Source organism: Otolemur garnettii, unplaced genomic scaffold (genome assembly GCF_000181295.1).
Source record: "Otolemur garnettii isolate 467f Iridium unplaced genomic scaffold, OtoGar3 scaffold00035, whole genome shotgun sequence".
In the NCBI taxonomy this organism is placed as follows: Eukaryota; Metazoa; Chordata; class Mammalia; order Primates; family Galagidae; genus Otolemur; species Otolemur garnettii.
The window spans coordinates 3,997,826-4,016,645 of record NW_003852430.1 but is presented as its reverse complement, the minus strand read 5'-3'; the positions used below and the strand labels follow the sequence as shown (position 1 = coordinate 4,016,645).

At 35.7% G+C, this 18,820-nt stretch overlaps 1 protein-coding gene across 3 annotated transcripts in view; it reads left to right on the top strand.

Moving 5' to 3' along the window:
• HMGCLL1 (3-hydroxymethyl-3-methylglutaryl-CoA lyase like 1) overlaps window positions 1-18,820 on the top strand; it is a 141,329-nt gene that overhangs the window by 57,084 nt on the left and 65,425 nt on the right. Inside the window, exons 4-6 of one of the 3 annotated variants that reach the window (XM_003789656.1) lie at window positions 2,263-2,358; window positions 4,330-4,478; window positions 18,464-18,527. The exons of 1 other annotated variant lie outside the window; for it this stretch is intronic. In XM_003789656.1, coding sequence (XP_003789704.1) covers window positions 2,263-2,358; window positions 4,330-4,478; window positions 18,464-18,527 — 309 coding nt within the window. The remainder of the gene's footprint in view (window positions 1-2,262; window positions 2,359-4,329; window positions 4,479-18,463; window positions 18,528-18,820) is intronic. One more of the 3 variants, XM_003789657.2, reaches the window with a different exon arrangement.

The window sequence follows — 18,820 nt, the reverse complement described above, 5'->3', positions numbered from 1 at the left end:
GTCCACAATGTCTGGGGTCTCAAAGCTGGAGACAAAAGTCACATGGAGACTACTTCGATTACAGATTTAGGGAGTAAGGCTGGCTGGTGGCCTCAGATTCTCTTCACTGGGGCTCTCCACGAAGGTGTCTTCATGTGACATTTCTGCTTGGGCTAGTTAGGGCTTTCTCGTAGCACACTGGGTGCTTTCTCCACACCGGCTTTCCCTCAAAGGGAAACATGCAGAAGCTGTATCCCTACTTATAACATAATGTCAGCAGCCATATAGTATCATATCCATGACACTCTAATGTTTGGAACAGTCACAGCCTATTCAATCTCAAGGGGGAAATAAGCAGAGTCGATCTCTTGATAAAGAGCATATAGAACAAAAATACCTGCTGTCATGGCCATTGCTGGGCATTATAATGTGCCGGAGTCAGAGACTACAGTGTGTATCTCATACGGTCTTTAAAGCTTTCTCAGACTATGTTGTAGGCCCTACCAGCCTTTCCCTAGTAGGACCTTTAATAATCTGTACTCTCATTTACAACCAGTGTATTCTTTTGAATTGTTGACATTCCAAGTGTATCTGTTCTCTCCTCAACTGTACTGCAGATTACTTCAAAGCAAGGACCTCGCTTTCCCACACGAGAGTCAGATCTGGATTTGTGTTTCCCACAGGATCTAGCACCGGGCTTTGGTTTTAGGAGGTGCTCAGTACACATCTAGAGCAGTGGTTCTCAACCTTCCTCATGCCGTGGCCCTTTAATACAGTTCCTGTGGGTCTTACCCACAGGTTGAGAACCACTGATCTAGATTAAAGTCGGATGGGTTTAAAAGGACATGAGAGAGTTGGACTGTAGGCACTGTAACTGAATATGTTAGCCTTTGCAAATGAGGAGAATAGGTGGGGTGAGGGAAAGTGGATGCAGTACTATGGAAATAAATGAGCAAAGATCACAAGTTCAACATAAATAAATGCATTTGGATTGAATGAAACACGTAATTTTAAATGTTCATAAGGCACATGGCAACTAACGGGGCATACTTTTTTGAATCTCTGATATTTAATTTTAAATTTAATATGCATTTTAAAATCACATAATTAATCCAAATTACACTAATTCAAAAGTATGAAATTTATTTCTGCAGGCATTTAATTGAGTCGATAAGACCAATGGGCCAGTAACAGTAAATATTATAATATTTTATATATTTAAAATGTGTGTAGCCATATTAAGCATTTGTGTTTTGATTAATTTAATTTTTATTTCTTTTTTAAATTAAAACATTCATGCTTATTGCAATAAGCCAAGATACACAGAGGAAAAAAAAAATAACTTTTTGTCTCCCATTCCCACAGTGAGGACACCAATTTTGGTTTGGTGTCTGTTTTCACGTCTTTCTCCATGCTCAATTTGTATACTTTTCACTGCTTATATGTTATTCCTTTTATTTATTGTTCATGCCATAATTTATTATTCTTAAATTTGTAAGGTTTATGGCTATGTCAATGGTAATTTCCCTGTGTGATGGTTATGGGATCTGATTGTTAGTTATTGCTTTAAGAGGCTAATTCATAGACTTTGTGGCAAATTGGTGAATTTGATATTTTAATTCAAAGTTGATTTTGTTATAGATGTAGGAAATAAAGTCTTGACAGGGTGTGTTACACTTTTCTGCTGGGCTTACTGCTTTGCTCATTTGTTCACATTGTGAAAACATATGGTAATAATATGATAGAACTACACAGAGCATTACAACTATTACTAACTCAAACACCTATGCTAACCAAATAACATTCTAAGACCTCAGCCTTGTTAAATTGTTCTGAAGAATATATATAACTTATACTTTACTGCACGTTGTAAAGTTTCATACACTGAAAATTATTTAGACATAAAATTTTTATGTGCAAGGTAAATTTGCTGTTCAAATTCTCCCTAACCTCAGGGATATTTGAACCTTAGGAAAAGAATTGAATGAAAGAGAATAAGGATTGGTCCAATGAAAATAGTAGAGTTCAGAGTTCCTGACTCTCCGTAGTTGCTCATTTAACCAAATCCTGTTATGTGACTTAGTTAAACTTGTACCTAGTTATTATATATCAATGACACAGAGAACTATTTTTCTTTAGCTACACTGGTATTGTTTTGTTATTTCCAACATTAATTTATAGACTATAACTGTATATGTAACCACAATTTATCTGAAAAACTAAAACCAGGCTTGATAGAATATTCGAGGTTACATACTTCTATTTGCCAATTGTGTGTTTAAGATGGCTGATCACACTGAAGTGATGAAAGGCATTCGTCAGTATCCGGGAGTTCGATATCCTGTCCTTACTCCTAACCTTCAGGGGTTTCATCGTGCTGTAAGTGTGCTACTAATTTTTCTAAAATGCCTCTTATTGTTTTAAAGATCTTTGTAAAGTTAAAACGTTGTCATACTCAAGTCACTTACAACCTTGGATAAATATTGCTATGTGCTTATGTATTACCATGGATGCACAGAGCTTGGCATCCTCATGACTTGGTTAGGGACCAAAGTGCCCCACATAAATGGCTCTTTCAGTTTAATGATTCAAGAATCAAAGCATGAAATACAATCCTCCATTTTGGTGAAATTTTTTTTAAAGTGTATTTGTGCTTCCATCTTAACTAATTTAGAGCAAAATGTAACATTTCTCGTGTAAGATTATAACATATAATTATAATGATTACTAAATTCACAATTATTTTTGTCATGTTTTTTGGTCTGCTTTTTGTTGCTGCTATTTTCTCCTTCAAGGTGAAGCTAATCTTCGTCATTGTACCTCCCTTCTGTGACTTTCCTTATTTTCTTCTAGTTTGTTTCTTCCGATGCTGTGTGACTGAAGATTGTATATGATCTAAATGAAAACTTTAAGAATTACACATACAAGAAGAACCACTTCAGTTTTAAGTAACAGCTTAAGGCATTAGGCTTAAGCTGTTATGGCAGCATTTGTTTCTAACTTGGAGACTATGTTGAGTAGTGTTAAGGTTGTGGTGTACTTAATATTATCACCTGTGAAGGGATCTCTCGAGGATCATTTGTGTTTTCTTTTGTTTGATTTGGTAAAAATTTTATTGCATTGTAAAGAAAGGAGGCATTTAAAGAAATTGCAAATGTTGCTGTCATCCAGTCCCAGCAAAACAGAGAATGTCTCCCCCTTGAAGAAGGCACTGAGAGGACAGTCTCGTGTTAGCCTAGAGGGGCAGGCCAAGGGGTAAAACAGATCTCCGTATGGATGTCCGCCAGTTCTCTGATCAAAACACAGTTCAGGAATGTTTCCTAACTGTGCGATTCTGTGCTACATATTTAACTTCTTCATGCCACAAGTTTTTCATCTGTAAAAAGCATCATTGTGCTTAGTTTGCAGAGTTGTTTGTGGATCACAAAAATATATATATACAAAATACTAAACACGGTACTGCCAAATAGTAGATATTCACTAATAAGATTTTTATTTTAGAGGTTAAAAATTTTAGAAGCCATTTTTTTTCATGTTGGGAAAAGATGATAACATAGTTTTGGTTTTTTTTCTTATATTAATAGGGGGTCAGTGAGAAGGGAAAACCCAGGCAGAGTGCTAACAGGTGCATTGACAGAAGGCCTTAAAAATCCACCTAAAAAATAAAAAAAAATAGGAGGCTTGACATTTGAAAACAAGTCACCGGTGAAGCCTGGGAGAAGGAATAAAGTTGAGGACAGCAACAAAAGGGAAACTGATAGAGTCATTAATGTTTTGGATTTAAAGACTGACAAGAAGATTAAAACATTAGGCATATAAGAATAAGGTCCTGGCAGTCAGGGTATGAAACGAAAGCCGGATTAGGAGGCAGGAGGATAATTCAGGACAAAATCTAAATGATGAGTTGGAAAAACAGTTTTCTGTTGGAATTAGGAAGAGAAGAAAAATGGAAAATGTTTACTAACTGTTATTTTAATAACTGGTTTGAAAATTATGCCTTTAAGTGGAAAGAAAACTTTTATCGGTGGGCTAGCATTTTCCATAATTAGTGTTAAAGTATGTCTGAAGACAATATGTAATTTATGAAAGGCAAAATTTAATTGGAACATCATCATTGCGTTTTCCATGCCCCATAGGCTTTGAGTATTAAAGTCTGTGGAATTACTCTGTGATGAAATAATTTTACATTTCAAAAGTGTATATGTGGCAAGATGAGAAGAATCCAATTTTAAATTATGAAGCGAATATTAAAGAATCCCAGTACGCCTTTAGAGTAGCTCATCTTTCTTCTATTGCTATCATTTATATTTTAAAATGTATTAGCTTTGGGCTTTAAATTATATTTTTCAGGTTGCTGCTGGAGCCACTGAGATATCAGTTTTTGGTGCTGCATCTGAGTCCTTTAGCAAGAAGAATATTAACTGTTCCATTGAAGAGAGCATGGGGAAGTTTGAGGAGGTGGTTAAGTCTGCAAGGCACATGAATATTCCAGCACGAGGGTACTTCTGAAACCCCATCAATTCTGTTTGTTAATTTCTGTTGTTAAATCTTACGTAGGACATATCTGCATGTTCTTTCTCCATTTATAAAAATATACATAGAGTATTTATTTGTCTTTTATTAATCATGAAAATCATAATGTAATCACATCGAGTTAATGTCATCAGTGATTGCTGGTGTGTGACTACTTGTGGAATGTGGAATGCCGTGGAAATCAGAGGGACTAGATAGCAAAGCTGGCATTATTAACTCATTTATATGGAGTCACTCACATACACCCCTTTTTTGATCTCAGCTTAGTGTGCATTGAAATATCATCATAAACTCCTGACAGCTTTTGGAAAAGAATTATCTCCTGTGGTTTTCAAATCTTGTTTTTTAAAAGCACGCCTTTTTTGGTTTTTTTTTTTTTTTGCAAGATCATTTTATGTATAACTTCAACAGAGTGCATCAAACATAAAATCAAACCTTTGAGCTGCTCTGATATGTTGAGCCCTCATTTTAGCTATCCGATGCCTCCCTAAAGAGCTGATATTCTCACTTTCTCTGTGCAGGCACAAAGCTCACTGGTACCGTACACAACATTGTTTAAAAATACTTAAAAAACCCAAATGTGAAAGGCAAATATGAATAGGTTTTCAGTTCTCCTCTATTTTCTATTATACATTACATTATTTATACATCATATATTTGTGTAAACTCAGTTGTATCAGGTGTATTGGAGATTCATCTGTTTCTCCTGGCCTTGCCCTTTCCTTATAGAAACTGCATTGCTCCTGGTCTGAACTATCAGTTTTTTATTCCAGTTTTTGATCCTGATTCTAGGCTTCTGAGGAAGAAAAATGGACCCAAGATCCACATTTTCTCTCTAAATAATTTAGAAATAGAATACCAAACATAGTTACCTAAGTTGAAAGATTATGTGATTTTTGCCTCTGACTTCCCTAATTTGGAATTTCTAGGATGGCGCCAAATGCAAATTCATGACAAGAAAAAAGTAGTAGAAAGCAGAAATGGGAAAAGTAGGAGGCTCTTCGTAGTGATGAGAGATGTGTGGGGAAGGAGAGAGAGGGAGTTGGCCTTGGTTCTTAACAGCTTCCAGGACCAAAAGATGCGGCATGTTTTACAATCCAGCCTCTGTTCTGTAAAACATATAATCAATTCTTGTCATGTAAGGAGGAATTTGCTTCTAAGACATTAGCTAATTTTCTATTGATTGATCAATATGGAGATGTGATGAACATACCATATCATCCTAACAAATCAAAGTGTGCCGTGAACTCTAAGAGAAGCCTGAGCGTTGGAGATGCGTTTAGGTTCAGGTGTTCCCTTTAGTTGAGCAAAATTCACCATGGTGGGCAAGATTTCATCGTTAGTGAAAAAGACATGTGAGTCAATTTTAAGTGAAGGTGTTAGAAAGAGATGGAATTCAATCAAGGTCGTATGGAGAACTGGCAGTTTGACTATACCGTAGTGAACTATTTAGTTAGTTGGGTTTTTGTTTTTCCCATTTTTCATTTAGTTTTCCACCATCCACAGTAAGTCTTCAACGTAAGTTTTTAGTGATATGGAATCATTTTTTGTCATTAAAATAGATACATATCTGATAAAGCTGAAGTTCCCAAGCCCAGTCAGTGCGAGTCTGTGGCCTCCTAGGAGCTGGTGTGCACAGCATGGCCACCTGAGCTCCATCTCCAGGCCATTCCCACCCTCCAGCATGAAAAAATTGTCTACCATGAAACTGGTTCCTGGTGCCAAAAAGGTTGTGGTCAGCGGCCTGTTAGGAACCAGGCTTCACAGCAGGTGATTGGAGGGTGAGCAAGAGGGTGGCTTCATCTGTATCTGCAGCCCTTCCCATGGCGAGAATGACAGCCTGAACTTCACCTCCTCCCCACCCTCCCTCCCAGTCTGTGGAAAAATTGTCCTCCGTGAAACTAGTCCCTGGTGCCAAAGAGATTGGGGACTACTGATGTATAGGCGAACAAGAAAAATTTTGAAGCACAAATTATATTTCTATAAACATAAAATAAGGGATGTCTATTTTTTGCTTAACCACAATCAAAAAGGAAAAACACAAGTTTCTAAATTCAAACACAAATATGTTGTTTCTCTTTCCTTTAAGACAGACAAAATGAGAGAAAAAAATGAAAACCCGGTTATATTTCAGTACGTGTTTAAAATGTGGAGTGTTGAGCTTTCGATTAAAGTAATTCTCATTGGAAAATTTTAGGAGCACATTAAAAGTAAGAAAAAAAGTGCTTGTGAAGCTTGTTCTCCAAATAGGAAGGATTTTTAAAGTTGAAAGATGGATGTAAATATAAGTTGTAAATAGTCAACATTTATCATCTCAGCTTTCTTTTATAAAATAGCAATCAAGAAATCCTACATCTTCCTTCACACTCACTTGTTTGACAGTATTACCTCATCAGAAAACAAAAACAAAAACAACTTCTAAGCATGCGATGACTTAAGAAGTTCTCCAGGCTTTTTTTTTCCTTTCATTTTTTTTTAATTAAATGGTAGCTGTGTACATTAATACAATCATGGGGCATAGTGTCCAGGCTTTGATGAAAGGTTAAGACCACAAGATGAATAAGAAGTGGTCCACAGTAAAACCAAATCAGACTACGGTGGAGACTTTATTGTAGAATTCTGCTGCACACAAATGTGCATTTTCCACCGTGGATTTTGTTCCTTTACAGTACAACTCCTGAATTTTCTGAAATGCTATCCCTTTTTAGACATACGCCTTTTTTTTTCTGTAAGTTCACTTGTTATGTGTACAGTCAAAATTAGGTGAGATCACCAGTTATTCATGTGTTTGAAATTATCTTCTTCCTCCCCCCCAATTTTTACGAGGTTTGAATAAAATTTTATTTTTACTGCCAGTCTAGATTTTAGGCATTCACTATTATAAGCTGTACTGATACTGACTTAAGGACAAGTAGTTAACTAGTGGGAAGGACAGGAGCTGCCTCAGCGTGTCCAGCACGGCAACAGCTGCTTCAATGTGCATTGATAATCTTCCAAAAAATTTATGTTGTTAGCTGCTAAAGCCAAGGCCATAAAGTAGTACCCATTTTATAAATGCTCCCTGAAACTGCTTACGTTTTTATAAATATAGTAAACTTTCATATGGTCTAAATAGTAGCTTTTATTGGCGTTACGAAGGCTATTGTTCAGTTCCCCCACCACCAACACACACGTCTCATGCATGAGTACATGCCTTTTTAAATATGCTCAGAACTTTACATGACATCTGGGACACATTGTGAAAAGATACCATGCCACATCAGTGACATAAAATGCAGAGTCAGCTAACTACTGCCACATACACATTATACACGAACAGACAGTGACATGTCTACAGTTAGGATTGTATTCTTTAACATGCAATTCATGGAACATATGGTTTTCAAAATCTAGGTTGTTTTTCTATTATCTCGCTAAATTGTAAAAGGTTAAGAAGGCAAAGAAAAATAAAAGCCTGTGGTCAATATAACTATTTTCCTTTTATCAATGTCATTTACTAAAGAAGTATCTACTAGTTGGCCAGGGTCCTTTTGTGACTGAAGTACCTTAAATTAGGAAGTAGTGCTCTAATATATAAGAGATCAGGAATTTTTTCTTTATGTCTAAAGTATCAACTTCTTTTTATTAAAGAAGCATAAATTCCATGCTCACTCTGTGAGGATATTAATTTTAAAAGAAAGTTATCACAAGGTGGCATTTTTAATTTCACTGTTAAAATACTTATACAAATGGATATTATAAAATCACTAGGGCAGTAGGTCTTTATATCAAAGCTTAAACTATGATAGTTGTTTTACTTGATTATATCTTATACTCTCTTATAAAATAGTCTAGAATGATTGGATTCATGAGTAACCTTTGAAAGTCTGAGCCTACTGAAAGTTCAAAGAAATGTATTTTAATATTTTTCTAGAAGCCAAATAAAATTATTCTTTCATTACTTAAAATATCACAAAATACAAAAATATTTATGTGTGAACATTAATTGTGGAATTTCTCTTCAAATTTTCAGAATAAGTAAAGATGTGGAATAGTGAGAATAAGGAGTAAATACAAATTAGTAATTAAACTAATATAGATACCACTGATGACTTTTAATATTTATTAATATTTGGGAAGAAATGGGGAGTCAGATTTTCCCAGAACTATAATAAATCTAGAATATTCATTGATTTTTCTCTTCATCTACTATTTCCCTTACCACCTACTATCTTCTTATCCACAACCAAAGAAAATCCAGTCTGGTTTTAAATGCTTCCGAAAGAGATGGAATCTTCCTATATTAGTGACCAAGTTTCTTTGGTGAAAGACTCAAGTTAGGAAATTCGTGTGTTTAATTGTTTTTGAATTGGTTGCCTTGATCTATATAATTACTGTCCTTTACAACAGTAATGCCATTAAATAAGGGCTCATTAAATAAAGGCATGGTCTAAGTTGGCATTGGTTTTCCCTTGCAGAGGTGATTTGTAACCCCAGATATTCGTTCAAAACCTTGCAGTCTGCTTGCAGAGTTAGCCAAACCATCCAGGTCTCACTGTACTGGGTTTGTGCCTGTCTCCTTGTCTAATACAGAATGTCATTGTGGATTCTGATCATGATGATGAAGGAATAGCAGTATTATTGAGTGAGATAAGGAGTCTTCTTATTTAGGACTTCATTTTTCTAATACACAGCAATTAGCAGGCATTGTTTCTCATGACCAATATATCAAATAACTTCTTTTGGATAGTCTACCCTGATCACATATAAAATCATCTCTTCCAAAGTGGGAAACGTCATGCTGCCCATAAACGTTCCTTTCGAAATTCTATTGTTCAGCTGAGGCCTAGGTGTTGGCCTAGAAGAATGATTCAAATCATCAATTATCAAAATATGGTGTTAAATTCTAGAAATGAGACATCTGTTAAAGCTATTTTCTTTCATACATATGGTTTGTTTGAGGGTTTATACTTTTTTTAGCCTTATGCATTATTCTGGCACTGCTATTTGCCAGAATAACACATACCCAGCCGCAGTTAATATGTGTAAGATGTGTTTGTGCAGCCATGTCTAAAGAGCCGTCATTTAGGGCTTTGGAGGAAAGAATGTGGTCTTTCATTTCTCATGAAATTTAGCAGTACGGCTTTCTTCTTATTAATTACACTTTTGCTGGATTGTACCTTGATGAGTCAGGGCAGGAAGTAGATTTGTAATTTAGACAAATAATTTCAAAAAAGTTAATGGTGTGAATTAATTCACATAGATGGTAGTTGCATGGTATGTGATCTTAGTACTTATTGTCACTTGAACGATCTAAACCTTTTTTCAGCATGCTTTTGCTTTGATTTTACATTATGTCAATGTAAAACTGATATGCAACAAGGAGTGAATCTAAGAAATGACGTATGAAAAGAGATTTATGTAACAAATGAAACAGAACAATGAACATTGGAATTTTTTAATTGGGAAGACAACCATTATTTTTCAACTGAGCATTTACAAAAATGCTTTAACCCTAGAAATATTATTCATGTATGAAGTGAGAATGTAAAGAATATCTGGAAAAAGTACTCTTCATGAAATCCAGACATCCTATGCAATCCTGTATTTAATCTCATTTAACTTTTTCATGATAATTCAATAGAAAGTATACTTCATCTTAGACATTGTTAAATGATCACTTTCAACCAAAATTCATTTAAAAGAAAAGAAAGAGACTAAGATAAGCTGAGAGCTTCACCTGTGGAAATATCTAGTCAGATTTTCCCAAGTTGTTGCTTGATATGTCCAGTGGTGTTACATTACAGTAGAAACAGTGGTGCAGGGTGGCAGTGGGGAGAATTCACGATTCGAAAGGTAGAGACATTTGGATTAAACAAGGTTACGCAGGTCCCGTAAATGGAGTACTAGAGCTGGAGAAGGGCTGTGTAATATTGGGTTTCCCAGATTAAAGATCTCAAGAATCCCCTTTTCACCAGTCATCTCTCTTGGCTGGTCCTCTGCATATTTTTACTTCTGAACTCATCAATCAACTCTACAGACAAATTACCTGAATGCTAGACATTTTGAGTAGGCCGGCCAAGGAAACATTATGAGTTAAGTGTTAGAACCAGATCACAAAAGGCAAGATTGATTGAGCTTCTTACAGCTGAATTTATCACTGAAGCTTTGTTTTTGGATTATCCCCCCCCATAGGAATGCTATTGACATTTTAAAAGTGAAATACAATATATTGTAGCCATGTAGTCAAATGGCTGTCCCATTGAACACGGGAGAACACGCTGCCCAATGGGAACAGTCTTAGGTCTCCAATGTTTAAACGGATTATTAAAACTTTGAGAACTCGCACTTGGGTGGAGGGAAGACAGTGCTTTAACCCCAGAGCTATGAGGAAAAATCTATTAAGCATTGGTTTGACTTGGTGAGAAAAGAGCAAAAGGAGACTATTGAGTACACAGTTACGCTATGTAAGAAGAAAGACTGTCTCACAAATTACTGTAATTTGAACACCAAGCAATGTCTGGTATGGATCATTATGAGCGTATCTAGATATTGAAATGGGTCTAATCTGAGGCCTGGGGGAAGCAGAGAGTTTGCTACTCAGGGCCTTGTTAGAATTGTCCCAAGGGATTTTACAGTGGTCTCTCCTTACCTGGTAGAGATACATTCCACCGTCTACAGGGGATGCCTGAAACTGTGGATAGTACTGAACCTTATATATACTTTTTTCGTGTATATATATATATATATATACCTCTAAAAAAAGTTTAATTATCAGATGCAGCCTCCCTAGTAATTTTAATACTTTTCTGTACAATCCTATTCCTGGATCTTTATAAATACCCTTTACTTGTACTAAATTGCTTGGCCTCACTGGTTTCAGGGGATCCCTTACTAAGTCTTAGTATAGGCTCAGTGATTTCTGGTGAAACCTTTTGTCCTCCCTCAGAGCACGTTTCAAGTTCACACACTAATTTAATGCCTTTTCTATCCTTCTAAGAGTTTACCATGCTCTGTGGCCATAAATTTTGCAGTTGTTGAGATGCAGCAGCAAGACTATTATGAATTTTGTTCTCCTTCCTCTCTATTTCATGGATAGATGATTCATATTCTGACCATAGAGGTTAGCCTCCTCAGGATATGATTTTTTTCCTGATTAAGTTAAGACCTTTCACCTTTTCACTTACTTTCTAGCTTCTTTTTCGCATATCTGAATTTCCAGCACACGTACTCTTGCACTTTGGGGCTCTCCTTAATTAAGGCCAAAATAATGGCCTTTCAGGCAGGGCAGAAACAAGCAAAGTCATTGTGAGACATAGTGAAATGTCAAGATATGTTCGGGTAATAAAAAGAAGTTTACTTTTATTGGAATAAAGGTTTTTGAGTGGATATGGTCAAAGAAAGGTAGAAAATTAGATTGAGTCTCACAAATTGGTGAACTTGAATGCCAATTTATTTGGTAGAAAATGACGAGCCATTAAAGATTTTCAAAGTGAAAAGATATGCAATCAGATCCATGCTGTAAGAATATGATTTTGAGATTAGAAATGGATGTAAAATTGGGTAACAGGAGACTGGAAGCAAGGAGAAGACACAGGAGGGGGCTCTCAGGGGCTCTGTGTACTCGCAGGCTGCTGCTGGCAGAGGTCACCACCATGGAGGCTGTAGGGGAGGGCTTAGCTAACCTTGGTTACTGAATGTGTTCTTGAATCAAGTGTTTTAGCAGGAATGACCCCGAAAATAACTATATCATTTTTAAAAATGGCAAATGCAAGGGAAACAAGTTTGTGTAAGGGAAGAAGTGTTGAGCCAGACATACGTAGCTTAACATGCTATGGGAATGCATCTAGCAATCAATTTGTAATGTTCCTTAGGAGCTCTCGGGTGATCCTAGAGTTACCTGCACAAGGGTGGGAGAGAGAGACTGTGGGGTATTGAGCTGACTCATAACCCACCTTTCCTATTCCTGTTACAAACACATAAATATAACAGCTTTTAAAACATATTGCCAAACTCAAAGAAGAAGAGAAAGTCCCCAGGTTTCCTCAAGAAAATGTGGTAATCATGCAGGTTGATACCACATAGCATATGAGGGAATCTATCCCAGATACAATCTTTAGTGGCATGGAAATGGAATTTGAATGTCAATGAGAAAAGATAGATATCTTGCTAGTGCATGGATTGGAACTGAGTGTTTCTGGAAGTCTGGCAGAACCTCCTTGCCAAGGCAAAGTCACTGGAACCTATGCCAGGTACAATTATGGATTGTAGATTTATGACGCATGAATATTGTGGAAATCTAAATTTAGAAATTAAGGTAAAAATTTGTTGAGGAAATGGAAAATTCCATAGAGTAAGGGCAGAAAGCAATCAGATCCCTTAATAGGGACATTTAAATAATTCAAGACTCTCATGAAACTTCTACAGAAACTAAAATCACCGTGAAAAGGCATTCACAATAAAAAGTATTAGCCACATAGGGAAATAAATTACCTTAAGAGAAAATAAACAAAGGTAAAGAGGAAATGGTAGAACTTAGAAAAGAAGGTACAGAAACAATCTGAAAAGGAGATTGGAAATTAACTGCTGAAAACTTTTAATAGGAGCAAAGGAAGAATATAATGAAAAAGTATGGCTTTACAAAAAAAAATGAGGATTTTACAAAAAGAAACATTTATGTAAATAAAAATAGATTTATTAAAATAGAAGAATTAGTATATTTATTGGACATGAGATTACATGCAGTTGAAGGAGGAAATAGTAACCTGGAGAAGAATTTGAGAAAATTACAAGAATGAAGTCTAGAATAGAAATCTTAAAAGTCATAATTGGGTTATAGCTTTCATATGAAAGCCATAAATTAGTTTCATAGTAGGACTGAGTACATTGGGTACTTTTTCGTCCATTCTTGAGATACTTCGCTAAGAAGAATATGTTCCAGGGGGAGAGGGAGGGGAGAGGAGAGGGGAGGGTGGGTGGAGGAAGGGTAATTAGTGGGACCACACCTGCGGTGCATCTTACAAGGGTACATGTGAAACTTAGTAAATGTAGAATATAAATGTCTTAACACAATAACTAAGAAAATGCCATGAAGGCTATGTTAACCAGTTGGATGAAAATATTTCAAACTGTATATGTATACAGTAAAGATTTAATTAAAAAATAAAAAGAAAGAAGAAAGAAATCTTGAAAGTGAAGTTAATAAAAAATGTCTCATAGAATTTCCAGATGGCAAAAACAGAAAAAATAGATATGGGAAATATGTTTGAAGAGCTGGTACCTTGAGAAAAGAATTGTTGTTAATATTGGAGAGATAGAGCAAGTCTTGAAATACCTAATAGTAAAATATGTCTTAGTTACTAATACTAATATTTATATTAGTATTATTAATATAGTCATTACATTATTAATAATATAATACTAATATTAGTATTTTTTAGAGACAATCCTAAAAACAATAGCAAAAAAATCAGATTACTATATAAAAATTATGATTAATAGTAAAATTCTCATCAACAAGATCTAAGACCCTCTGTGAAATATTGTGTTTAAAATACCTGATGACTATCAACATAGAATTCTATACCAAAACTATTACTCAAAAACGAAGGCAAAATAAAACCATTTTCAGATAAAATAGCCTGCAAAATTCTACCATAAATCCTTCTTGATGGATCTACTAAAGGATTCAATTCAGTCAAAAGATGATTGAACTGGAAGTAAGGAATGAGATGATAAAAGAAATCAATTTTATTGATTCATGCCTTAGATTTATATCTTTTATCCATTTTGAATCAATTTTAGTGAGGGAGAAAGTTATAGGTCTGGTTTCAGTCTTTTATACATGGTTATCCAAATCTCCCAGGAGCATTTGCTGAATAGGGATTCTTTCCCCCAGGGTATGTTATTGTTTGGTTTATCAAAGATCAGGTGGCTGTAAGATTTTTAGTTTCATCTCATGGCTTTCTATTCGACTCCAGATGTCTATGTCTTTATTTTTGTGCCAATACCATGCTGTTTTGATCAATATGGCCTTTGTAGTACAGCCTACATTCTGGTAGGCTAATGACCCAGCCTTGTTTTTATTACTAGAATTGCCTTAGCTATATGGTTTTTCTCTGGTTCCGTACAAAACAAAGAATTATTTTTTCCCAAATTTTGAAAAAGATACTTGAATAAAGTGTAGGGAAGATACTTGAAGATATCGGCCTGGGGAAAGATTTTATAAAGAAGACTTCCATGGCAATTACAACAACACAAATTTAAAAGTGGGAGTTAATTAAACTGAAAAGCTTCTGTACAGATAAGGAGACAACAACCAAAGCAAATAAACAACCATCAGAATGGGAAAGGATATTGCATATCAATTGGACAAAGCTTGACAACTAGAATCTACAGAGAATTCAAATTAAGCAACAATAAAAAAAGCCAACAATCCCCTATATCAATGGGCAAGTGAGATGAATAGAACCTTCTCTAAAGAAGACAGATGAATGGCTAACAAACATATGAAAAAATGTTTATCAGTCTGAATTATCAGAGAAATGCAAATTAAAACCACACTGAGATATCATCTAATCCCAGTGAGAATAGCCCACATCACAAAGACTCAAAGCTGCAGCTGCTGGCATGGTTGTGGAGAGGAGGGAACATTTTTACACTACTGGTGTTACTGCAAACTAATAAGACCCTTTTGGAAAGAAGTATTGAGAATCGTCAAAGAACTCAAACTAGACCTCCCATTTGATCCTGCACTCCCATTATTGGGCATCTAATCAGAAGAAAAAAAATCATTTTATCATAAAGACATTTGTACTAGATTGTTGATTTCATCTCAGTTGACAATTGCCAAATTGTAGAAACAACCTAAATGCCCACCAATCCAGGGATGGATTAACAATCTATGGAATATGTATACCATGGAATACTATACAGCCACTAAAAAGGATGGTGACACATCTTTTGTATTAATTTGGATGGAGTTGAAATACATTCTTCTTAGTAAAGCATCACAAGAATGGATAAGCAAGAATCCAATGTACTCAATTCTGATATGAGGACAATTGATACTAGTACAGGGTGGGGAGAGAAAGAATGGAGGAGGAGAGAGAGGGAAAGATGGAGGGGTGTGGGGGGCCGCAGTGTGTGACACACCTCTTAGGGGCAGGACACGATTAATAGAGGAACTTCACTCAGCAAACGCAAACAGTATAACCTGGCTTATTGTACCCTCAATGATTCCCTAACACTTAAAAGAAAGAATAAAAAGAAATAGAGAAGTTGGAACTTGGGGCTTCAGAAAAGCAGAAAATTATTTGGCATAGGTCTGTGTGAATTTAATCTCCAGTCAGTCAAAGATGAATAAAAATCTTGTGACACAGTAGTGAGACATTCCTGAAATGAGGCACTGGTGGGTCTGTGTCACATCACTATTTGCGCAAAGGAATCAATATGTCAATCTGGGTGGACCAATATTGTGAATAGTTGACAAATTTTCAACGTTGGCAGATTAATAGAACTTTAAAAATTAAAAAAATATATATTGGCAGTCAGATTCCATTCCCCGAGTTTCTGCTTTAATTGGTATAAAGGGTGTCCTACGCATCAGCTTTTATTTATTAAGCTCGCAGTCTGATTCTTCTCTGCAGCCAAGGTTGAGAACCACTATAATAGATTATTAGGGAAAGGCAGAAGTCCAGAATCTGGTTTTAGTCACTTGGCAACGCAGAGGGCAGCTCCTTTTCAGGATGGCGGAAGCATCCTTCATACTCAGGAAAAGTGGCTTAACTTTTTGGGCAAGTGTTGGCCTGCTTTTTCTAGAAAGACCCAGACTGTAATATTTTAGGTGTTAGGGTCAGATGGTCTCTTGCAGCTACTGAACTCTGCTGTTATAATAAAAAAGCCCCAATAAATAGTATGTAAAGAGATGGACCATGGCTGTGTTCCAACAAAATGTTATTCACAAAATAGTAGTGGGCGGGATTTGGCCTATGGGACTTAGTGGGCCAACACCCTACTTGGAGAGTTAAAGTACAGTAGTGAGATCCATCACCTTCACCTTGGAGAAAGTGGCCCCATGTGTGACTAGGTCAAGGAAGTGCAACCCAGGTTGTGAGACTGGGAAACCATAAACTTGGAAGGGTCGAGGATAACTTTGAGTAAATGAAGATGCCCGTATAGAGAGCTAAGGTTCTGACAATCAGGGGGTAGCTGTAGTCAAGTGGGAATCTGAGGATGAGGGAGTGATTAGCTCGTTTTCTTTTGTATTTGGTGGCTTACGTTTGTTTTGTCTGTCACATTTAGAGCTAGAGTGGAAATGGATGCCCTGGATCTTCTGTTTACTCACATGTAGATGTGCTGTGTTTAGAAACAGTGTGCTCCTATTTATAGCGTGTTGCTGTAATCACTGCATGATGTATAGTAAGAATTTTTTCTCTTTATCCATTCTTAGCCACAAAAGAACATTTTCTTTTCACACATCGTGATTAAATTTAGGCAGATTATCTAACCAATAATCTTAGGTTACAGTAAGTGTGAGAGCAGGAAGATGGGTTTCCTAGCAAGCCTAACTTTCAAATTTCACTTGAATTTGTCTGATGTTTACCTTCCCTGTCCTCATAACTACTTGAATGGATTATGGAATGACTTATTTATTTTGATACCAAATGTGACTTGTATTTATATTTTAATACATTTATGATTTCTGTAACCTAATTTGGTTCCATCTTAGAATCAATGGATATATACTGAATCACTGGATATGTATTTTATTTTTCTACTTCAAAGGCTGTTATGAAATTCATAGTGTATCTTCCTGGCAATAGCATCTTAGAATCAAGGAAATATTATTTTCTTTTGTGTTTCTTTTTTTTTTTTCCTGCATATTTTTTTTTTTTTTTTTTTTGGCAACTATTTCCAGTGTTCCCATGGAATTATATTTCTGGGAAACAAATCTGATCTTGTCACTGCCCTACCTAATAATTTTGAGTGCTTCAAAATAATTCTGAGTGATCTCAAAGTCCAGACTCCTTGGCATGGCATTCAAAGGCTCTGCTATCTAAAGCCTTTCACATTTTGGCCCAACAGACTGGATCTCCAGTCTCACTCCCCACCATTCATTCCTCTCTCCCTCATGTGGCTTGCTTCATTCCTAACCAGCAGACATATGATGCATTATTTTAATGTAAGTATTGTAAAACTCTCTGAGGAAAGTTTAATAAAACGGGATTGGTGTTGAGCTGAAAATCGCTAAAACAGGCTTTTCCTAAAGCTTAATCATTTAAAATGGAAGGATCATTGTCTTTGCAGGAAAGGTTTGATTTTATATTAGAGTGAGTTGCTGAAGAAGCTTGTAGAATGTCTTTATTCGGAGACTTTTAAAATACACTAGATGCTCTTCTGTTTTGAATGATTTAGATAAACCCATGAGAAATCAATAAGGTGCACTCTGAGGTTATGCCCAGGTCTAGGAGTTTTGTGTGATTGATGACTGTGTCTAAATGAGGCCAAAACATCCAGATGGGATGAAAGAGAGAAATTTAGTAAGTTTTCTGCATTCTCTCTCTCTCTCTCTTTCTCTCTATCTCTCTTTCTCTTTTCAAAGACCTGGATGTTTAACAGTGGAATATATTTAACTAAAACCACATATTTCACTGGGTATATTCCGTCTTTAGTGCTACTACGTTGCTATAGTATAAAAAAATTCACAAGATGATCACTTATTATTGTATTCCCATCTGCCGTGAAATAACATATATTAACTTGTAATTATTAGAAAGATAAAAATGTGTGTGAATTGAAAATTTTCCAAGATGGTTTTTATTTGGTAGAAGTATAAAATAATCATGAAGGAATAGTGCTAGTCAATTTTCGTGATGCATTTTTGGCTAATTCTTTATTTTTACAAAATAGAAATTAGGAAATTGCCTCTCCACCCTATACATATTTATAAAACTCTGTATTTTTAATTTAGGTATGTGTCTTGCGCCCTGGGCTGTCCATATGAAGGAAGCATTACTCCACAAAAAGTGACAGAAGTAAGCTACATCTCCGGCCTTATTGGTTTATGGTAAAATGATGCATGTTATGAATATGTTAAAAAGTGTGCTATTTTTCTTACTTTGATTATATCTGCATAACAAAGACTAAGGAGAGCTGTAGAACAAGATAGAATCCCTGAAGACATGTTGGATCACTTAACTAATAGTTTCCTTTTAACACTAAAGGCTTACATGGTGACTGTAACTTTCACAGTTAGAAGACAGTTAGTGAGTCTTACCACTTGGGTGATCAGAGATGGAGGGAATAAAAACATCTGTTTTGTTTTTAT